At 34.5% G+C, this 24128-nt stretch overlaps 2 protein-coding genes across 2 annotated transcripts; both read right to left on the bottom strand.

Annotated features, from left to right (window-relative positions):
- Positions 1-10378: 10378 nt before the first annotated feature.
- On the bottom strand, positions 10379-16500 carry LOC106139325 (uncharacterized). Its single transcript, XM_060954647.1, has 8 exons — positions 16457-16500; positions 15691-15788; positions 14865-15012; positions 14339-14475; positions 13128-13188; positions 11455-11566; positions 10803-10898; positions 10379-10494 (listed from the first exon to the last, which is right to left on the bottom strand). Exons 2-8 carry the CDS (start codon positions 15779-15781, stop codon positions 10432-10434), a joined length of 708 nt encoding a protein of 235 aa, XP_060810630.1. The 5' UTR covers positions 15782-15788; positions 16457-16500; the 3' UTR covers positions 10379-10431.
- A 1169-nt stretch (positions 16501-17669) lies between these two features.
- On the bottom strand, positions 17670-21314 carry LOC106139316 (uncharacterized). The gene is made up of 8 exons (XM_013340740.2): positions 21206-21314; positions 20745-20843; positions 20264-20411; positions 19704-19843; positions 19414-19474; positions 19042-19153; positions 18554-18649; positions 17670-17908 (listed from the first exon to the last, which is right to left on the bottom strand). Exons 2-8 carry the CDS (start codon positions 20821-20823, stop codon positions 17852-17854), a joined length of 693 nt encoding a protein of 230 aa, XP_013196194.2. The 5' UTR covers positions 20824-20843; positions 21206-21314; the 3' UTR covers positions 17670-17851.
- Between the last annotated feature and the right edge of the window lie 2814 nt (positions 21315-24128).

Genomic DNA, 24128 nt, shown 5'->3' on the forward strand with positions numbered 1-24128 from the left:
GAGAACAAACTATTTTTATTTTACTTTCTTTAAAGGCGACTTAGGGATAGGCTTATAAACTTGGGATTCTTTTAGGTGATGGGCTGGCAACCTGTTTGAATTTGTTCACTATTTGAATCTTAATTCTAGCATTAGGCCAAACAGCTGAAAGGCCACGATTAGCTGTTTGGCTAAATGATAGAATCTTTTAAGAATCCTAAATCTTTTCAAGACTGTTGGCTCTGTCTACAAGGGATATAGACGTGATTTTATGTATGTATTCTTAAGTTTTAATTTTTTTTACATTTTTTGCTTAATATTTCACTCCGTCTCTTTCTGTATATCTCGTAGAAAGTTGCTGAAAGACAAAAACACTAACAATTGGTGCAGCAGTTAATTGGTGAAGAGCATGCGGCTGGTAGTAAGAGCGTAATGTTAGGCGTCATTGCCTTTTATTTGACCACAAACCGCAGAAATATTAATATTTCTAAACTAACTCAAAAAAGGTTGCTTCTCAGAAGCTGTAAACCCTATAATGATAGTGTGAGAAAGTGGAAATCAACGTGCGTAATTCAATCTCAGGGTTAATCGAATAAAATAAAGGGTAACGGCATTAACTCATGTTTTTATGAGAAAAATTTTGCATTTCACCAGAAAGAATAATCTCGCTATGCCATCAATCTAGATAATGTAGTTCAGGCATAAAAATAAAATTTCTATTAAATATTCTACCCATTTCAACTACAACGTACCTCCGGGCGTTTCGGCTTACGATGTTCACTGATCTGAAGTGTTATCAATGTGCTTTATATTATGCGTAATATTTTTTTATGAGTCCAATTTAATCGCCAGTGACCAGCCAGTTTCATCAAGAGTTTATTAAAGCATTTTTTTTTATTGTGACCACTTGGTCAAAATTCTCTGGAAATATTTGTAATTTGTATAAGATTCAGCTTTCAGTGATAAGATTTTTTGATAAGGATGATAAGTTTGTGCTTCAAATATGCTTTTATTCTCGCTTAAGTAAAAAACGTCAAGGTTCTGTAGTATTAGTTGCAGTGTAAATACTTTGAATCTTGTTATGATATTTCAATTCTTGATATTTTATCGTCGAATCTGTAAGGTGAAATGCGTGATACGCATTAAAGGTTCAAATCCCACTCGACCATATATGAACACTAGTTTGAATACTAACCGATGTTCTTACAATGAAGGAAAACATCGTGAGGAAACCCACACATTTCAAGCAACTGTATGTGTGACTATGATCTAATACGGGTAAAGTTCTCCTGCAAAGGTAACACCAGGAGAAAACAAAAGATAAATGTATATTTATTAAAATATCAAATTTAATCATAAAATTGCACTATGTTACAGATTAGATATCACGTAAAGACACAAAATAGTTGAGATTAATCAATGGCTTTTTGGTTAATTTTTCACGAAATTAATATATTTATATGTAACATTTACACATACACTTACATTTATATAATAATTTCCTTGTCTTTTCGATACTATGCATTATTAAACAGAAGAAACTATTGGTTTATGCATCGTAGTATAAGATAATATTAAAAGGCACCCATGTAACTGTTTGTTGTCCTAATAAAGATAAATAAATAAATAAACGTCTTTTTCTCACATTACCACAACCAGCGCATATAATTTCGCATCAGTGACTCAGCTTCAAAATGAGTTCTCGGATTCAGTCGATGTAGGTTGCAACAATAATAATGAGCGCGGCGTCGGCAGAGCCGGTTGGTGGATAAATAGAAATTGTATTTGTAAGGACACACCGTTTGTATGCTTTAAACGGGGCATCGGCACTAACACATGACATTATAGAAAGGGAGATACTCCTAGTAAATGTATTCTCTCGTCCCTCATTTCTATTCTAAGTTTGGATAGTTGTGAAGTTGACGTTGTTAAAGAAAATGCTGCAGTGCAGTTTGTTACCGCTTCTTCTGCACTGACGCTGACGGAAGCGGCAGTAAACTTAGTTTTAAGTAATTTATTTGACGTAAACCGTATAAGACGTAAACGTTGTGAAACCAAAAGATTTGACAATTATTAAGCGATATGAAGTATCCTATAATAATGAATGAAAATTTTAAATTTGAATTTAACTTATTTAGCTTCACTATCTAAATGTATATAAAAGAAGACAAACTGACTGAGATATCAACGCAAAACCCAAACCGCTGGTCCAGTTGCCTTTTGAAATTTTGCGTGTAGGTTCCTTATGTAGTGCATCTAGAATGAGATTCCCACGGGAATATTAATTAATCGTTTACTTTAGTACTTTAGCCGTGGCGTAGACGGCCATCTTGCATTAACGCTATTGAGACAATAGCCGGCGCAGGCGGCCATCGGTGTGATGGCACATAGGATGATCATTGAATTTATCATTCACCAGTTTATACCGTGTATGGCCCAAGTTCATAAGAGATTGCAGACGTGATAGCGAGTCTGTACACTACAGTACAATGTCATTTAGGGAACAACACTAATGCAGGGGAGTGAAAGTTGTGTGTAGCAGAAAAGGTGCAAAAACCGAAGAAACGCGATGAAATAGAGACTACCTGAGTATTGAGCATAGCGTCAGGACGAGAGTACCCACCTTCCAGAGAATCTCGAACAGAATTTTGAATGTGGATGAAGCGAAAGTAGTATGTATGGATCGTGGCAAATGGAAAGAAGTAGTCTCTCCCTACCACACTGGGAAATAGGTGTGATTTTATATACACATACATATGGTCACGTCTATATCCCTTGCGGGGTAGACAGAGCCATCAGTCTTGAAAATACTGAATGGCCACGTTCAGTTATTTAGCTTAATGATATAATTGAGATTCAAATAGTGACAGGTTGCTAACCCATCGCCTAAAAAAAATGACAAGTTTGTGAGCCTATCTATCCCTTGTGTTTTATATACATAAGTATATATATAAAATGTCATTCTCGGAAATTACAAACATGTATGTTATTTCCGAGAATGAGAGTAGTATATTCTGCTGTCATACCGCCTACACACCAATAATAACTTTATTAGTCGCGGTTTCACAAAGCGATGGTTAATTAATTAACGGTTCGCAATGCCGGTAACAATTTGTGTGGTGTTTATGCAAAGTTTGCGAGTACGATTCTGTTTTGTCTATTTTGTTTGTGGTCTATGGCAAAAAAGATTTAAGTGTAGATATCTGTGGAATGTGGTCTTCCAGCCGTTTCTAGATTGTTGACTCTCTTGTTAAAGATAAAGACGTGATTATATGTATTCGTGTACTAGTATTTCAGGTTAAAAGACGTTGAAATAAGATTTAAGGTACGTATTTAGGCAAAAACTTAATTTTAAAAAAATTGACGATGTTTTTAAATTTGAAGAATTAATATTTAAAGTATGTGAATGTGTGATGGGAGGCTTGGTAAAATGAAAAACTGTTGAATGATAAATGGATTATTTGAAATAGTTCATAATATTGTATTTCAGAAAAATATTTTATTTCGAAAATCAATAAAAGGGAACGAAACTTAAAAAGAAAAATAATGAAATATTAAGTTACTACAATTTACGAAAACTAGGTTATTCGAATAATTTCATTAACACAATAGATACACACATATAATACACACATATATCCCTTGTGGGGTAGAGAGCTTATATTCTTGTAATGTCTGAAAGGCCACATTCAGCTGTATGGTTTAATGATGGAATTGAGATTCAAATAGTGACAGGTTGCTAGACAATCGCCTACAAGAGGCAACTCAAGCTTATTAGCCTTTCCCTTAGTCACCATTTATGACATCCATGGAAACGATATGAAGTGGTCCTATTCTTAGTATCCTATAGATAACTCTACAAACACCAAATATGTAATGTGGTACGTGGTTTGACATCCCACGCGGCGGGGGCTGATTGTGGTTTATAAAGCCTCATTCACACAAAAGCTATTTAATTATTACCCATTTTTGATAAAGGGGGTTGAGAAATACTTTATCCATTTATTTCTTGTTAAAAAATATGTAATTATTTAATAGCACGAAGTAGTGTGATTAGAACACGAAATAAAGCATTTATTGAACGGTGACCTTCGAGAATCATAGAAAATACATTTCATTTCCGTAGATATTATAACATAACATATAATCACGTTTATATCCCTTGCGGGGTAGACAGAGAACAGTCATCAAAAGACTGGAAGGCCACGTTCGGCTGTTTGGCTTAATGATAGAATTAAGATTCAAATAGTGACAGGTTGCGGGTGCCTCGAACCGGCACATGGATATTACAGAGGCGATTAAGGAAAAAAATCTTACAAAACTTGTGACTATGTTTCAATTTGGGTTTTACTCCTCTGCTCAAAGATCATAGTGGTAAGGCAGCAATTATTCCACGTGATAAGAAGACTTTCCTTCTCCCAGGTTGAAGTCGAAAACGGATCCCGAACTGAAGGAGTCCGGGGTTCGTCTTTCAGGAAGACAGAACAAACACTAGGAGATGAATCAAGTTCTCTTCTGCAAGCCACGAAAGCATAATATGTGCCGGCCTCTGTGGCGCAGCGGTAGTGTACTTGTCTTCTTGTCACAGTTGGTCCCGGGTTCGAATCCCGGCCAGAGCAATATGAGAAACGAACTTTCTCTGATTTGCCTGGGCCTTGAATGGTTATCTATATAAGTAAGTATTTTTTATGAAATGCAGTATTGTTAAATTAGTATCTCGTAACACAAGTCTCGAACCTTACTTCGAGGCTGACTCAATCTGAGTAATTTGTCCCGTATATATTTATTTATTTAATCACCTCACTGACCCACAACAGCACAATGAAAGCATTCTTAAGATCCTTATAAAGAAAGTGCATTATGAACGCAGTCTTAATATAATAATGAATATTAGTTCGAAGTTAAATACATATTGCTATATTTGTCATGACATACCACGCTACCGCGAACGCGCCTCGGTAAGCGGTCAGCGGTAATTAAGCGGTAATTATAGCGTTAGAGGTATTTGGTAAGCGGTAAGTGACTTAAGTATAATAAGCACCTTATTATTTGCACTCTGAATGTGTGGTTTCACATAAGTATGTAGAATTTCATTGATTATTTCCTACTTTCGTCCAGCTAAAAAATAAAAATCTTTTTTCAAAAATCGTGGTTCTGTAAAGAGATTATTAGTTATACATACGACGATAGGAGCTGATGGAGTAGAAGAAGTAGTCAGTAAGCTTTTAAGTGTGAAAAGAGAAATATGCCAATAGCTTGGAGTGATTCTTGCTTTAGTCCCGGTTGCATCCTCACCGCTCTGGAGATGAGCCCGGGTCCCGGGGTATGCCTTTGACCACGGATTCTTGATTGAGTAAGTCAGGATTTTTACAGAAAGCGACTTCCATCTGGATTCAAGAAATCCATTACACATCCAGTTGCCTGAATGTGCAGGTTTCCTCACGATGTTTTTCCTCACCCTAAGGGCATCGGTTAATATCCAAACTAATGTATGTACATAACTTCGAAAATAGTCATTGGCATATGGCCGTGGTGGGATTTGAACCTGTGTGTTTCTGCGCATCACTCATTTTTACCGGCCACCTTACCGATTCGACCACTGACGCTTTGCTAGACTAGACTTTTTTATTTTATATCGGACATAATATCTATTAATATTCAATAAAATCTATTCAACATTATCTAATGAAAACTTCACTATTAATTTATTTTAATTTTTCTCCCATGTACTTGTCTAAAATTTTATTATTACTGCCATGATATCACATCAAATGTGATAAAACATCAAATGGTTCATTTATACGCCTTAGCCTTTTTTTATATCCTACACAAAAGAAATTTGGAATTCAATGTGACCGTATTTGCATCCAAGAAGTCGTAAACTCCCGACTGAGGCGTATACGACGCCTTTGTTATGTAAGCGGATACGACCTGGCAATTCTAAGGTGAAAGTGGAATGTTACGGAAAAGCGGGATTCGCTGAAAATTAGCCATTTGCCTGAAATGTACCCTTTTTACAGTTCGGAGTAAAGTTCCTTAAATAGATTTTCTATATTTATACGGAGGTCCCGGGTTCGATTCCCGGTCAGGGTAAAGTGTGGGAATCTTTGTTAATACTGTGTAGCATGTTTTGTTTCTGTCCAAGTTTAGATATTAAGTAAGTAAGTAGTCTTCAAAAATATAAAAAAACCTCGTAATATTATCGCGAGGTCTATGTTTGCAAAAATGACTAGACTGGGTTGGAATGAGAAAAACTAAATATAACGGTTTATTCATACAACTTTGTAGGCAAATGAATGCTAGCAAAATTTAATTTAAAACATCCTTTATTTGCAAAACAAAGCCGATTTTCTAATGCTGGGGTTCAAATACGACAGAAATCTTTATAATTATCTTTTATTCATTGTTCTTTAAAAGCTCTCGTATACAAATTCACAAATATATTTTTAATTAAAACGACTTATCACAGGTTACGCAGATAACAAACGGTTGCTTTAAAATCTTCATCTTCTTTTTCTCATTTCAGAAATTGTGCCTTTTGCCGCTACGGGAATTTATTAAGAGGAAATACCTTTGATTATATACAAATAATTCAAATCGATTTGCCTCGACTGGAATGGTTAATGTTATTAATCTGACGCAGCCGAATAAAGTTTTTGTTTGTTTGAGCTAACAAAACTACAAAAAAATAAGTTAACCACAAAATTTAATTCGGCTCTTTCTTTCTCTTCCCATGTGTGTCGGTTGAATCCTCGATTGAGTAAATTAGATTTATATATCTTACAAATTATATTCAGTAAGAGTAACAGTTGAATATCAAATTCGGACTTCGGAAGTAGCGCGTTAGATGAAAACATTACAATCTATCACTACAATTCACTATTTATTGCACCACAATAAAAAACAGCAAATTCACAATCATGTATTAAAATATTTACTTATAAGATTTTATAATAAATTACCAAAAAGTGTTCTTGAAATGATCATTCATTTCAAGATTCAAAAAGTATTTTAAAGTTGAGCTTTGTAGGAAAGCCTATTACAGCACGGAGGATTATATTAATGATAAACATGTGTGGCCCGAGCTTGACATAATGGCCTCTTAAATGCTTGTGTATTTTTGATATGATCTTGACATAATTTGTACAGTATGTACATATTTTATTTTATCTTTATTTTTATTTTATTTGACGAATTATTCATATTGACATAATCAGTTCTACATTCATTCATGTTTTTTAATATAGACAACGTGCATTCGTCCACGATTTAGATTTAAGAGATCTATATTTGTAAATTGACGTCCGATGAAAATGCTGCAGTGTAGTTTGTTCCGCCGCTTCTTCTAAACATGCGCTTTGGAAGCGGTGGTAGTTATAATTAGATTTAAATTATGTGACGTCAATAAGTGATACCTTGTATCCAATTTTGAAAATAAATCTATTCTATTCTATTCTAAAAACATAGCAGCAAAAGGCCACCTTATCACTGAAAGTAATCTCTTCCAGGTAACCTGTAAACTGTGTATATAACTTCACCCAGAGAAAAGATTTGCAGGTGGCACTGAGTTAACTACAATAAGGATTGACATGTATCTCCTCTTAAATAAATCGTTTCTGAATTAATAACCATTTTGTTCAAGTCAAAAGGCTTTTTCATGCAATTTTTCAAATGATTACACATCTATATTAAATGTCAGTGTTCAGTGGGTTTACTCAGAAGGTAAAGAGTATATTTATTTTACCTTACGTGTATTGTTAACTTCCCAAATAAAAATCCCACAATAAGTTTTACAATTATTGTACATGATATTAATTTTTGTTTACATATAATACAATGTACCTATTATGAGCGAATCCTCTCGGTAAGACTTGAAAGCCACGTTCAATTATGGAATTGAAATTCAGATAGTGACAATGAAAAAATAAAAAGACTAACATGACAGATATCTAAATAAAAGAACAAAATAAAAATATTTTACTTTTGCAAGTTCAATTGCATCCTCAGCCGCCTTAGCCGACACTAATTTCAAACGGTAAAATAATTCCGCCTGGTAAATATGTCTGGAAAAATGTGCTTCGGTAATCTTTAAAATTTTCTGGTAAAAGCTAAAAAAAAAGTGGGCAAGAATATTAACGTTCAAATCCCAGGAACCGAAACGCCTAATTAGACAGCGATGGAATGTGACGTCACGACTTTAAAACGATTTATGATCGTTACTTATTTTTCTGAGTTATTTTTCTACTTTCCCCTCGACCTTTTCACTTTTACGCAATTAACTTCTACTTAAAAAGCTGAAAAGCAGCTTTTAAAATAAGAAGAGATTTTACAAATTGCGATATATAAATCACAGTTATAATATTGGACTGGACTCGAAATCGATGCCCCAGTCTAAAAAGAAAGTTATGGTTGGTAAAAAGTAATGGTTCTTAACTTGATAATTATTAAGATTTTTATGAATAATCATTATAATGAGGATTGGAGGTTGAAGAAGCTTATTCAAATGACTGGGAGGGAACCAAATGAACGTGTCTCATTTGAATATAGTATGTAAATAAATCTATTACGAGTATGTAATTCCTGAGTGGTTGTTTTTTATGATACATACATAAAATCAAAGGGAAACCATATCCGGGAAATAGGTATAATTATCCTATTAGTTATATAAGAGGAGGAGTAAGTAATAATATATAAGAGGATAATTATCCCGGAGGGATAGGCAGAGACTGCATCTTGCCAAGATCCCTGTTTACTTTTTTCGCTTCATCCACATTCATAATTCTCCATGCAAACTTATGGGTTTCGGGTACTCTTGACCTTTCGCTAGGACATCCCGGATTTGAACAAGGTATGTACGTTTTTATTTAACTATTTATCAAATAAACTTCTCGATTTTCATTTATATCGATAGAAAACATAATCACGAAGGTTTTCGTCGTAAATACGAGGCCGAAGATCAATAACATCCAATATCCTTCAGACATTTCGTTAATGCGCTCATAATATTTACACCTAAACGCGCAACTTGATCAAAATTTTACGACAGTTGGGTATGTACTTACGGTTTGTGGTCTATAGGAAATACAAAATAATTATACAACAGAAGTTATATTGACATGATTCTCTCTTTCTCTTTTTCTCCTCTTATCCTTGGTGAAAGGATCTGCTTTAAGGTCAGGTCAAATGTACTCTTACTTGGCAAACTTGCATGAAAAGATTGTAAATGCATTAGATATTTGTAAACCTTTAATAATGTGATATATCGCGTGCACCGACAATCTAGCTCGGGTGTCGTTTATAAATAATGCAGGTATTAAACGCGCACGTAACATACCTTCATTTTATTTCGGACATTTCGAATCATGTTTCAATGATCCGTGGTCACCGAGCGGGCGTACAGTATGTTAAACTAACCCTGGTCTTTTATTACCTCTCACAACACTTACTATACATATGTAGCCTAAGTTACTGCTCCCATAATAACTAACAGTACAATTCCCTTTTTCTTCTTCTTTTTCTTTAATTTTAGAGCCAACTCTCGTCCATGGAGTTAGGACGCTCCAGTCCTTCATTCATTTCTTTTATTGTTTTTTTTTTATTCTTTGGTTGTGTTTTAACGTTTACGTTTTGCTTTATTTAAGCGAAAATTTGAGATGAATTTTTTAAACTATAGTTGAAGAAAAAATAATGGAACGAGCGGAAAATGATAACCAAGAATAGTTTTTTTCACATTCGGCTATATTTTTCATGATTCATTAAAGTTACTTAGGTATATGTTCTTCTAACCTTTTTTTAATTTGTGGCAACGGCTTTTTTACGCGTTGCTTACCGAATCGAAGTATCAAACTCGAATCAAGATTAATGGTGTAAAACAAAGGGAAAGATAGCAAAGGACGCCCTGGTGTCAGTGTTTCTAAGCTTAATAATCGTGTATAAAGTTCTGACTAAGTACCACGCCTACTGAAGTCATCTCATCTTTAATAACGAAAAATCAGGTGAGTAGAAAATTCATATTTGATTATTCTTAGCTTTATTGAGAGACAGTTCAGTTGTTTTCCGAAATAAAAGGAGCAAACAAAAGTAGGCGAACGCGCCTGAACCAAAAAATGAAATAGTTATGTAGTAGAAAAAGTCTCCTAAATGAAAATCAACTTATTAAAATTAATTCGGAATAAACTCACGAGTACTTCATTGTTTGATTTTATCGAGACTTTTAAAAAGTAAAATTACTGTCTTTAGATACAGTTACCGCCATCTATCTTTAGATTGTGTAATTAATTAGTAATATTTACAGTAACAGGTTTCACGCTGAATGGCATTCAGGCAGCTGAACGTTGCCTGTCAGTCACTCGGTATCTACATGTTTATTCTTATTATGAAAAAAAAAAAAAACAAAACGTCGCTTAAAACAAGTTTATTTTGTAAAATTCCACTTCCATTATTTATTTTCAGTCAAGGCAGAGCGTCCGAAACGATGTCTCTCACCACGTCACTGAGGAAATCGTTTATTTCAGTCTGTAATAAAATTATAAATAAAATATAACTAATTTTTTACCACTACATTTAATATTTGAATAAAGCTTTATAAGATTTTTTTGAAGAAGTAAGAACATAAAATGTTATAGGATCAGGATGAAGATATGAGAAATTTTGATGACTTTTTGAAACCTGACTAAACCTGATACAATATTAACTACCTGAGTACTTAGTAAGTATAAATTTGTACGTAGATCAAAAACTACAAAAAATGATAAAATTGTGAGTCAATTATTTTTAAAAAGCTATCATGTTAAATTGTATATTTTGATATTAAAAATACAAACCTCATAGAATATCACAAGTTCTGGCACCAAATCCTGGAGGAACCAGTTGACAAATTCGCTAGCGCCTTCGTGTCCGAATAATCCAGAAATTTCAGGCTTTAAACAAAAAAAATACTTGATATATTTAACTTAATAACTGTGCAAGCAAAGTACCTACCCTAAACCATCTGCATACAATGCAGTTGAATTTGTAAATTAATGTAGATGAATGAATCCGGTATCCACAATCGAAGCCATACCCCGGGATCCTCTCCAGAGTGAGAAGGATGTGATCCTTTTGTAGCTAAACTATAGGAAATATAGAAATGACTTAGTAAAAGTCATTGAGCCACACGAACGAAGTTGCGGCCTTTAACTAGTGTATAAATAAATAAATATATACGGGACAAATTACACAGATTGAGCTAGCCTCGTAGTAAGTTCAAGACTTGTGTTACGAGATACTAACTCAAATATAGTATATTTTATATTTTATAATAAATACTTAATATAGATAAACATCCAAGAACCAGGCCAATCAGAGAAAGTTCGTCTCTCATCATGTCCTGGCCGGGATTCGAACCCGGGACCGCCGGTGTCACAGACAAGTGCACTACCGCTACGCCATAAAAGTACATAAAGTATACATAAAAAGTATGCTAAAATTACTCACCTCAAAAGCACCCAGATTAAATTTGACATCACATTGAGTGAGCGTCATACCGCTTATAATTCCCAATTGAATTGTAAGGTCTGCTGTTATTCTTGGGTTGATGATTTTGAGTCTGAAACACACATTGAGGTTGAAATGTCTTTGTTCCCGGCACCAATATAAAAAAGAATAGGACCATTCCGTCTCATTTCCCATGGATGTCGTAAGAGGCTACTAAGGGATAGGCTTATAAACTTGGCATTCTTATTTTAGGCGATGAGCTGGCAAAATGACACTATTTGAATCTCAGTTCTTTCATAAACACAGCTGAACGTGGCCTATCAGTCTCTTTAAGACTGTTGGCTCTATACCCCACAAGGGATATAGACATGACTATAATATGAATGAATGAATGAATATCTTGGGTTATTAAGAATTAGCCCCACACTACGCTGTAAGTCCTGTGGTAACATTTATTTAAGGTGGTGTTTTTTCCTCCATAGTGCAACAAAATTCAAATTCAAAATTTTTATTCATTATTGTAGGATACTTCATATCGGCTAATAATTGTAATTTATTTTTGGTTTCACAACATTGGTTGACGTCAAATAAATTACTTAAAACTAAGTCTGCTGCCACTTCCAAAGCGTCAGTGCAGAAGAAGCGGTAACAAACTGCACTGTAACATTTTCTTCAACAACGTCAACTTCACAACTATCCAAACTTAGAATAGACATGTGGACGAGAGAATACATTGTTCAGGGTAATTTATTTATATGAGAACCGTTATATACAACGAGTTATGTCATTAGTACCTAATAACGCACAACACTAAACAGTTGACGTTAATGTGCATTCAGTTTCTATTGCAGTATAAATTGAACTAAAGTTGAACGTGGCCTTTCAGTATTTATGAGTCAGTTGGCTCGTAAAATAGCCATGAAGGTCGCCAATCTTCGTCGAGATATGGCACTGAGGGGTAGGCTTATAAACTTGGGATTCTTCTTTTAGGCGATGTGCTAGCAACCTGTCACTATTTAAATCTCAATTCTATTATGAAGCCTTACAGCGTATCGTAGCCTTTTAGTCTTTTCAAGACTGTGAACTCTGCCTAGCTCGCAAGGGATATAGACGTGATTATATGTATGTTTATAGAAATGGCGCTATAAGCAGAAAAGAACAGTTTCTATTTTATTTCAATGTCTCGGGATTTTGCTTTCTTTGTTCATCGTATTTATTGAAGAGTCTAGAATAATCGTCATGTAATTTAATGACTAAGTAAGGGTTTGTAAACTTGAGATTCCTCTTGTGGGCGATGAGCTAGCAACGTGTCACTATTTGAATCTCAGTTCCATCATGAAGCCTTACAGCGGAACGTAGCCTTTTCAAGACTGTGAGCTCTGTCTAACCCGCAAGCGATATATGTGTGTATACACGTGACTATATATCTTTCGGTGAAGAAAAATCATCGTGAAGAAACCAGCATATTCAGGCAAGTGGATGTGTAATCATGGATCCAATTGTTACGTTTACCTGCAAAAGGTTGCGGAGGTCAGATTATAGGAGTCGCTTCGTGTAAAAACCTGACTCACCCAATCTAAAATTCATGGTTAAACGCATACCACGAGCTCCTCTCCAGAGAGGTGAGGATTCAACTTGGACTAATTATAAATATGCTCAAAAGAATAAGTTACCTTGATCTGCCAGCGCCGAATACGCTATATCCCGCTACTGATACGGAAAGATCGTAATGTCCTGAAAAAAATAGCTACATTACATATATATTTTTTATAAAATACACATGCATAATACTTATTTGTAAAACTATCGCGGTACTGACAGACAAACGTATCAACTGTCAACCGATTATCGATATGTTATCCTGCACGGTACTCTAAGACGTGGTTCATACATACTTACAATCACGTCTATATCCCCTGCAGGGTAGACAGAGCCAACAGTCTTGAAAAGACTAATAGGCCACGTTCAGCCAAACCAAACAGCTGAACGTGCAGTTTTTTCTATACTGTTGGCTATGTCCACCCTGAAAGGGATATAGACGTGAATATTACTATTTTTTTTAAAGAAATCCAATACAATTCAACGCAGACAATCAATCGGCTTCGTAATAAGACAAATATTTGACCACTCTCGAGAAATCTTGGAATTCAGAATCAACATGATATTCCTTTTAATAAAATGGATACCATCGTTTTTTCGAAAGCTTTGCAAATCTATTGATATTAAATGAGATATTTGTACGATTGGGAGTTCGATGACCTGAATAAACAGACTGACATCTCTATTTTCGTCTCTATAGATAAGCTTGAGAGGTACTTGTCAATAAAATGTAATATCTGCTTATATGAGCTAACACTGAATGGCAAATAAATCTTCTTTACTGAATGAATGAAATATTAAATACTAAACAATTTTATTTGTCTGAGTAGGAAAAAAAGTTGATTTTTATTATTTTCATTTTACTACATTTGTCTACAATATTACAAAAATGTTTTATAGGAAATTGCCGATTGATAAAATTATTTGTTCTATCAATAATTAAAGTACTTTCAGCGGATTTTATAGAGTCTTCATCTTCAACGTACAGACACACTTTACCTATTAAAATTGTTCACGATATTTATTGTTAAACAGTGAGGGAAAACATCGTGAGGAAACCTGCACATTCAGGCAACTGGATGAATAACCATGATCAATCCAATACGGGTTAGGTTTACCTGCCAAGATTGCAGAAGTCAGACGGGAGTCGTTTCGTGTAAAAACCTTACCGGCCCAATTCAGGGTCCATGATCAAAGGTATATCCCGGGCTCCTCTCCAGAGCTGTGAGGATGCAACCGGGACTAAAGTCAAGAGGAAGAAGATTGTTTGACATAATTTGCTTACCATTATCGACGTCGATAACAGGGATGTACCCTGAAAGGTGTACCCTGTTGATGATGAGCAGTGACGATACAGAAATCTCGTCCACCACGAAGCTGCCCAAATTCTGGACAGTGGTGTCTTTCAACTGTAAGTGTGCACTGGAAAGGGGAAAACGAAGATAACACATATATTAAGTAAAATACATACAAATTCGTGTATAAAAGTAAAGCCACGGTTAAGTTTATCTCTCGTCTTTGCTTGTTGAGTTGCACCCAGTTGCACCCTCCGCCTCAATGCTTCGGGGTTTTTGTTTTTTGTCCTATTTTGTCTAGTTCGCAGCGTCTCCAGTTTTAAAACCATTGGCAAGCGACTCTTCTGTAGCGACTTCAAGCCAGGATCTCTTCGGCTGCACCTTGTTATTGTTTGTTGAAGTGGCATAGTATCTGTTTCCCAGAGAGTCCACAGTCTTCCGCTAGACGTGGCCGTACCAGCGCAGGCGGCACTTTGTCTGCTAGTAAGTATGTATAATGCTGAATACAATCCTTACCCAGGCAGAGGTACGTCTTCGTCAGTCAACGTGAGCTCATCAATGTACAGCGGGTCTAACACCGGTAAGTCTTCAGAACCATTGTAGATAGTTTCTCTTAGATCCTCAATCAAATTTAAAATAATGGATTCTAATGCACTGGGATTATCTGGAAAATTGTTTGTCTGTAAATCATATTCAATAATACCTAATCATATCTTATTTGTGCAATAAAGAGTTGCGCAAAAAAAAATATGATATAATACAGTTCCTAGAATTTAAAATATGTACAATGGCGGACTTATCCCAATTGGGATAACTTCCAGTTAACCCAAATAATGATGGTTCTAAGGAAAATATTTGTCACGTTTGTTCAATTGCTTCTTGCTTGCCATTTCTTTTTGAGGTAACTACATCGAAATCGGGTCGTGCTTGTGATTGTTACAATGCAAATATATATATTTAATTTGTAACCCGTGTGTTTGGTCTGCATATCATTATATGCGGGTTAACCCTATCACTCTGTTTAGGACCCTAGGTCCGCCTAACGCCGTGAACCAATAATGATTTTACATGATAAAGTTTGTTTGGTCATGTTATAAAATCTTTCTAGAAGGATTTTTAAAGACTACCATTCTTCTTGAGATTAATTTTGCCCTTGTAATTAACTACTCTCTCTCTCTCTCATCATGGCGTGTTCCCAGTTGCACCCTCAGCCCTTATAAGCTTAGGGGCTCGGAGACCGCTTGTCATTTACTATAAGAAGAGATAAATTTAAACATTTCGTGTGCGTTTAATACCTGTATTATTAATAAAGAGATAGTGTCGTTCTAAAATAGGTACTTACCATTTCTTAAAATTTCTTCGATATTGGTATTTTGCAACGGAATAGCTGCTACCATACTGAGTAAAGCGGAACATATCCAGAATGCTTTCATTTCAACTCTATAAATTGATATCAATATTGAGTTCAAACCTCAGTCTTCAGTCCTAATGTTAAGCTTAAAACTTTGTAAGAAAAATCCTGAAGGAGTTAACAAGCAAGAGATTCCTTAGCTTATACATACATACATATATTCACATCTATATCCCTTTCGGGGAAGACAGAGTCAACAGTCTCTAAAAGACCAAAAGGCCACGATCAGCTGCTTGACTTAATGATAGAATTGAAATTCAAATAGTGACAGGTTGCTAGCCCAGCGCCTAGAAGATGAATGCCAAGTTATAAGCCTATGCCTTAGTCGCCTTTTACAATAGCCACGGGAAAGAGATGGAGTGGTCGTCCTATTCTTTTTTCTATTGGTGCCTGGAACCACACGGCACTTAAGCTTATAACTACTACTAAATACCAAAATACTAATCTAATTTACATAATTTTGTATACCTAAGTAATGTCTTGGAAAATATTAACGCTAAGGATAGATTTGTATTTTTTTAATGAACCAGGATAGGAACAAGATCTTAAGTTTTTTTATAGCTCCAAATGGGTATTGTACCTATTTTGGTGTTACGGATCAAAGCCTTTCCTGTCAAAGCTTAACAAAGGATACTTTACTATTAAATGCGATCACTTCGAAATTCCTACCTTATACGGAAAAAAAATGTCCTCTTACACGAATAACACAGGTGACCGAGCTAAACACTTGTGAATAAACTGATAATATAATCACATTTAATACAATTGTAACATCGTAATCTACGCTATGCAATAAGATATTTCATTCGATGATATCTACATGTTTTTAACAAGCTTATATTAATCTTTTGACACAAACGTGCATTTCTTTAATCAAAATAAAATTCCTAAGTAATGGATGTCGTAACAAGCGACTAAGTTTATAGATGCACATAAGTCTAGTGCAAACTTCCATGCTGGTCTGGTTATGAAAAAAAAAACATTGTGTTTGCCAGTTGCTTATCTTTCCGTGCAGATTGTAAAAGACTATCAAGGGACTTGAGATTATTGCTTCGGACGATGGACTTGCTACCTGTTACTATTTGAATCTCAATTTGATCATTAAGCTGGCGTCTGAACGTGGCCTTTCAGTGTTTTCGAGACTGTTAGCTCTGTGTATATATGGTTATTATGGTCATGGTTGCTTATTCAGTTGCCTGGATGTGCAGATTTCGTCACGAGGCATTCCCGGTAAGCACTCTTAACTTACCAACTAATGAACGTTATTCATTCACGATGGCATAACCAAGGTAGGATATAAACCACCATTTTTTAAAATAAATTATGTAGGTATGTGGGTCCATTTTTTACGTAAAAGTAAACAATCTTGATACGTAATTTTTTTGACGTGAGTGGTCGAATCGGTAATGTTAAAATGCGTGATGCGTATAAAAAGACGTAGGTTCAATTCCCACCTCGGCCATTATTAATAACTATTTTCGAAGTCATGTTATACATTAGTTTAAATACTAACCGGTAGTCTTACGTGAGGGAAAACATTGTGAGGGAACCTGCACGTTCAGGGAACTCACTGTGTTACCACGCCCTTAACATGAATGATAAAATGAATATCATTAAGACTTAAATGCCTTATCTTCAGATGATGGATTATCGAATCGTTTGTCAATTATTAAAATCTTTTTTAATTGGTCAAACTTATCAGACGATTAATTTAATTCTCTATCAATCACAGTATTATGACGACATGTTGTTAATAATAACATTCTTGAGAAAACAACAAAATTTTAAAACGGAGTTATAGTCTGTAATTGCACCGATTTGAATAGGAGTTATCTTAATAAATCTTAACATTTCTGGTTTGGACAATCGAAAAATTATTGGACGACAGAAAAAAGCATTGTATTTGTAAATTTTTAATGTCACTTTTTATAAAATATATGTACAATCCTGTATATAAAGTTATAAATTAAGTACAATATATAAATATCAATGTTTCAGTCATTTCGATGTTAGTTGAAGTATTTATTTACATGGAAAACAAACAGCTTAAGCCTATAGTCTTCACTTATGTACACAAATTGAACTTGATTCTTCACAAGTCTTCAGCGATCTGAAGGACGATGAACTCCAGAAGTTCGTTGATCTCGGCCTGGAAAGAGATAGAATGTTAAACATGAAGACAGAAAGTAGAATTTGATCAGCAAGTTCCAGGGTTGTGGGAGGCGTGGACGATGACGAATCTCTTGACTCAAGAATCGATGATAATGATACCCGAAGAACACATGTATCTATATCAAGTAACTGTCTCCAAAGTACAGTCAGCGTTGATGATTGCCGATAATTGAAGACACGAACTACAAATGCTATTTTCTATTAAAATCATATCTCCATATTAAGAATAGAATGGGCCATTGAAGAATTGTAGGAGACTTTATATTTAAGTTTTATAACCAAAGTTTATATTTAATTTTAGTTACAATGCAGGAAAAAAATTAAGTAAATTTATGAAAGATACTAATTGAAGTGAGAGTAGAAATATCAAAATTACAAAACTGAATAATAATCAAATAACTGGGCCATACACAAGTATAAGTAATAAATTTTCATAACACCTTTTACATTGTTATATTAGATCTTCGTATATTTATAAAATTTATCAAATTGTTTTTTGAATAGAGCGATTAACCATAGGATCTTGTTACAACAACCGATTTTTTTTTATTTATTAACTGTGTGATTTATTTTTTTGTGGAATAAAGAGTTTACAAACAAATACATCATAGACAAAACTTACCCGGTGGTTAGCAAGAGCATTGGGCAGAGTTTCTCCGGCGAAGGTGTTGATGGCATTGCTGTAGTCATTTCCTTGAATGCTGACGCTCAGATCAGACTAAAAAAAGAAAAAGTTATATCATCACATCAAATATTATAGAAAATTTTTGTGATAAGTACTTCAACTCCATTTATCGCTTTAGCCACTTGCAATTTAAAATTCTTAATTCTTGGTTGGGTTCCAAGTAAAAGGTAAAAAATACATAATTTTTTTGCAACTCATAAGTGATTTATTTGATCATTGATTATGTTAACCTAATTGGCAAATTTAGAGTTACTATCACATCAATTCGAGGCTGAAATAGGATTATTCCATCTATTTAATATGTCATAATCGACAAACAAAAATGCTTCCAACCTTATAGGAAGGGTTGATTACAAGGTTTTTTATAAAAGTGTAGCAATAATGATGTGACTAAGAACATGATAAGATATTTAAAAAAAACTCACCTCAATGCCTCCCAAAGAGAAGTCGATGTCGAGACTGCGGATGCTGATGCCAGAGATGATACCGAGCTGAATACGCACATCTACGGCCACTCGGGGCTCCAAAATTTCCAGGCTGCAACGATAGAATAATTTAGATGTGTTATTATTATTTCTTTAAATCCTAAGGATATCTTCTATGTTCGAGTAATATCACTATATACGAACATGAAAATATTTTTTTTTTCAAGAAATGTACTGACGAAACATGTTACTGACAACGCCTTTATTCAGAAACTTATTTGCTACACTAGTTCATGTCATTTACCAAAAAGTACCTTTTGATTTTACCCTAAGAACTACGCTAATAGATTTGAGATTGAAATCAATACTAACCTGCCACTGACACCAGCTCTAAAGTTCCATCCTAAGATTGTTGAATCAACATCGGCAGCATCTGTAAGAGAAAAATTGTACATATATTCATAACCCATAATAATAATGATATCAATTTATCCTACGCATAAGTCTTCACTTTACAAAATCAAAGACGTTACAAAATTTTTTAAGTTTCTATCTGTTTCTCAAAAACTAATAAAGCGAGATGCCAACACGAGTTTTGTTAAATAAATTCACAACTCAAAAGAAAAAGTCAAAGATAACACAAATAAGATAGATACACTTACCAGCGCTGACAGAGATTCTTGGAAGAGCAACAGTCAATCGAAGCCTGGAGGTGAGGATGCCATAATTAGCGTTTTCGATGATGATGTTGCTGAGGCCGGTGGAAGACAGATTCTCAACGATACCCTCGATGTTCACGAGACTGTAAACGTTAAAAAAATAATTAAAACAGCCCTCACATTGAAATTCCCATAAGAAACTTGATGAAATAAACAGGAGTATTCTCTAGTACGTAAGAACCTTAATATTATTTTAGTAACAATTTATTTTTTTTTCAATAAGTTTCCACGAAGCCCCGATTAAGAAATTCATCACTAATATTCAATCCTTTATAGTTTAATAAGAAACTCATTCCACGATTGTAAATTAGAACCATGTTGGTTTTACTCTTCTTTCTTCAGTCAGTCCTATTTAAAAAGGTTTGATATGTGCTATGAATCGAAAAACATGCATTTTTTATTTAAAAATTGATTTGTAAAACAACTCCTCTCCAGAGAAATGAGGTTGCAACCGGAACTAAAGCTAGGAGGAATAAGAAAGAGAGACAAGAATAATAACTCACTCAGTGACGGGAAGCCTGTAAACTTCTTGCAGCTGTTCGATATTGAGGGGATCCAGACCAGCATCCCTGATGCCCTGGGCTACATCGCCGATAGCATCAGCTATGATACCCTCGATGAAGCGCGCGTTGGCTTTGGCGGCAACCTCATCTGCATTAAAATCTTTGATTAGTTTTTTAGAAGAGTAGCATGTAGGTGATTTTCTAAAGTTTTTTTTTTTTAATTCAAGTCTATATACATACAATTAGTCCACCTGGTTGTTATCTCTCTAACCTAGAGTGAGTTCTAACCTTTTTGGATGAAATAGTGAATAAGAAATACAGAAATTCAGTTTTGCAATCACTTCACGAAAGGCTCAATTAACATTACCAATTTGAACGTGACCTTAGAGTTTTTGCGAGTTAACTCTGCCACAAAGGCAAGAGTCATGATGCATGTAAGTTTATTTAGTTTTAACAGAATGAAATGACAATGGACACTTACCAGTAGCCACCTGGTTGAGGCTGGGCACAGCACCAACTCCTGCCAGAAGAATGACGAAAGCAAACGCGAAGATTTTCATTTTGATACGTTTAAATCAATCTGCAATGATAAATGTGCAATAATTCATGTAAATGTGCAATAATTTCCCAATCTTTATATTTTTTTTGTTAGTAAAGATAATTTTTATACAGTGTATTATGAAACCCGTCCAATTCAATATACTGTTTGGAAAAGAAAGTGACACTTCGTGATATATAAGTTTTGCAGGTGACTTTTGACCTTGACTTGAAGCTATTACTTCGTCATATTCTTATTTCTCTTCTTATTCTTATCATTCTTTCTAACGTTGAAATTAAAAATTATGCACAATACCTAAATTAATCAATTTTACTAATATCGCACCACCAAAACCATATCAAACTGAGTATTTTAACATGACTGACGGACATGACTCTCCTTACCTAATGAATTTCACGAGTACAAACGCCAATTTAAATTTGAATAAACAAACTGGACTTTATATACTACACGGATTAATAGATAATATCTGAAACGTAATTAATTGGCTTCCTGCAAAATAAAAATATCATATGACAAGATTATGGTGATATATAAGTTCTAACATACGTAGGTACTATTATATACCTGGGATGTCTGCACTCTTATTCATCAATTGTATCATAAAGCCAAGCAGCTGAACGTGGCGTATCAGTATTTTCAAGACTGTTGGCTCTGTCTACCCCACAAGGGATATAGACGTGATTATATGTATGTACGTGATCAATGTTCTAACTTCTAACTTACGTGGCCACAATCTCTCTAAAAATTCACCTGTGATTGGGGGGAGATTGCAAGAGTTTATCAAATTTGATATATTAATTCGGTGATAAAGAAAGATAAAATGGCAAATAGGCTTACAGTGATTGATTTTACTAATTTGAATATTATATTCATTGTGATTAAGTTATAGTAGAAGACGACATTCATACAATCACGTCTTTATCCCTTACGGGGTACACAGAGCCGACAGTCTCGAAAATACTGAAAGGCCACAGAGAATGCCAATGTAACTGCACAAATGATGTGATACATATGAATAATACCAATAAATTAATAAATATAACTAAATAAGAGACAAATTACGAGATACTAACTCAACGATACTATATTTTATTATAAATACGTATAAAGATATACGTCCAAAACCCAGGCCATGCAGAAAAAGTTCATTTGTCATCATGCCCTGGTAGGGATTCAAACCCTGGACCCACTGTATAATAAATAAATATTTACTATATAAACTCAACGATACTAATATTTTATAATAAAAACTTATATAGATAAACGTCCAAAACACAGGCCAATCAGAAAAAGTTCATTTCTCATCATGCCCAGGCCGGGATTCGACCCAGTGTCTTCGGATTAAGTAAAATAATAAGCATAAGTCATGTAAAATCATATATTTCTGGCTAACATTATTAGAACTATAAAAATACCAAATTTCAGTAATCGGTTCAGAAATACCGGCATTTCATTAATACATACCACACAATCATCACGTCCTTATTCCTTACGGCGTAGGCAGAGCCTGTAGTCACAGTCTTCTGGTGTGATATGTGCTTGCGTCATTAAAACACCTGCTTTATTTTGCATATTGAAATGAAATGTCGCAGTCAAATCGGAAAAGATATTACACATGCACATAGTCATCACGTCCATATCCGCCGCTGGATAAACAGAGACCCAAAAAGACTGAAAGACTGAAAGACCACGCTCAACTGTATGGCTTCATGATGAAATTCAGATTCAAATAATCACAGGTTGCCATCCCGTTGCATTCAAGAGGAATCTCAAGTTTATAAGCCTATAGTCGTCTTTTACGACATCCATGAGAACGGTATGGAGTGGTTCTATTTTAAAGTGCCTTGGTGTGATGTCGGTTTCTAGAAAAATCATATATTAATATGATTTCAAAATTTTACAGCGACATGTACACAATCAATTTCCCCTGATTTATATTAATCACATACCTAAAAAATTACAAGATAATATTAAAATTCATGAGATATCATATCAAAACAGATCTACTGTTTATATTAATTAAACGGTTATGATGAATGGACACATGTGGGGTACCAAATTTCAATTTCAATAACACACAATGAGCCAGCTCTTAAGATCTCTCATTATCTTTTCTACTTCCTCCTACCATAAGTCCCTGTTAAACCCTCGCCTCTCTGGAGAGGAGCCCGGGGGTCGACCATTGGGTATGACAGAAGTTTATGTGGGATCAAACCAAATAAACATTTTTATACCTACACAAAAAATAAAATAAGAAAATTATAATAAACATCTAAAAAACTACAATAAGTAAACAATATACATAAATAAATATGTGCAGCGATCACCGAAATGAGTGAAAAGACTTATAGTCATTAAATACCCTAGCGACTCAAGAGAAACCCGTAACTTGAAACTAGAACGACTTGGGGATGTCTTGACACCAATAAATAAATAAATATATACGGGACAAATTACACTGATTGAGTTAGCCTCGAAGTAAGTTCGAGACTTGTGTTACGAGATACTAACTCAACGATAATATATTTTATAATAAATACTTATATAGATAAACATCCAAGACCCAGGCCAATCAGAAAAAGTTCTTTTCTCATCATGCCCTGGCCGGGATTCGAACCCGGGACCTCCGATGTCACAAACAAGCGTACTACCGCCGCGCCACAGAGGCTGTCTAAATGTGAAAACTTGATAATTGCGTTTCAAGTATATAGCTAGGATAGGTAAATGTATGCCTAGTCAACTTTCTGGAATAGACTAACAAGATTTAAAACTCCATACGAAGCGAAGGTCACGACAATCACACGTGAATGAAACTATTGTTATATACAAGCATTTATTTTTATAATTAAACACAAATGTTGCAAACATTCAATAATGCCATCATAGCACTTATTTATTATTAGTAACATACTGGAAACATTACTATTAGAATTTTAAAAGATAACTTGACTAAAAAATAATGCGATGCAGTAGGCCTTACGAAGCGCTTTACTGTCGGCTTAGGCCTTAAGTATACAATAGGCAAGCAAAGTCGAAGCCAATTACATGTATGTTTTCATTGCCACGGAAAATTCCTTAAATTAAATCTACACTGCTAAAATGGTTCAAAAAGAGAACATCATAAAAAAAAGTAAAACACAAGAAAAAGGCGGACTTATCCCTAAGTGGGATCCCTTTTTAAATTTTAAAGGTATATAAAAATGAAGAGTGAACAATTATCCCAACACTTTTTAACACAATATTTTTTTTGGATTTTTTTCTTTTGTTTAAAATGTGTGTGCGTTTGATCTCTATATGCTAGGT

Source organism: Amyelois transitella, chromosome 4 (assembly GCF_032362555.1).
Source record: "Amyelois transitella isolate CPQ chromosome 4, ilAmyTran1.1, whole genome shotgun sequence".
NCBI classification, from domain to species: domain Eukaryota; kingdom Metazoa; phylum Arthropoda; class Insecta; order Lepidoptera; family Pyralidae; genus Amyelois; species Amyelois transitella.

Coding starts and splice junctions, on each gene's coding strand:
- LOC106139325 (XM_060954647.1), bottom strand. CDS start 15,781: ATGAAAGCATTCTGGATATGTTCCGCTTTACTCAGTATGGTAGCAGCT. Junction 15,013..15,690: donor CGAAGAAATTTTAAGAAATG/GTAAGTACCTAT, acceptor ACAATTTTCCAG/ATAATCCCAGTGCATTAGAA. Junction 10,495..10,802: donor AACTTGTGATATTCTATGAG/GTTTGTATTTTT, acceptor ATTTTATTACAG/ACTGAAATAAACGATTTCCT.
- LOC106139316 (XM_013340740.2), bottom strand. CDS start 20,823: ATGAAAATCTTCGCGTTTGCTTTCGTCATTCTTCTGGCAGGAGTTGGT. Junction 20,412..20,744: donor CCTCAACCAGGTGGCTACTG/GTAAGTGTCCAT, acceptor ATTTTAATGCAG/ATGAGGTTGCCGCCAAAGCC. Junction 17,909..18,553: donor ATGCTCTTGCTAACCACCGG/GTAAGTTTTGTC, acceptor ATCTCTTTCCAG/GCCGAGATCAACGAACTTCT.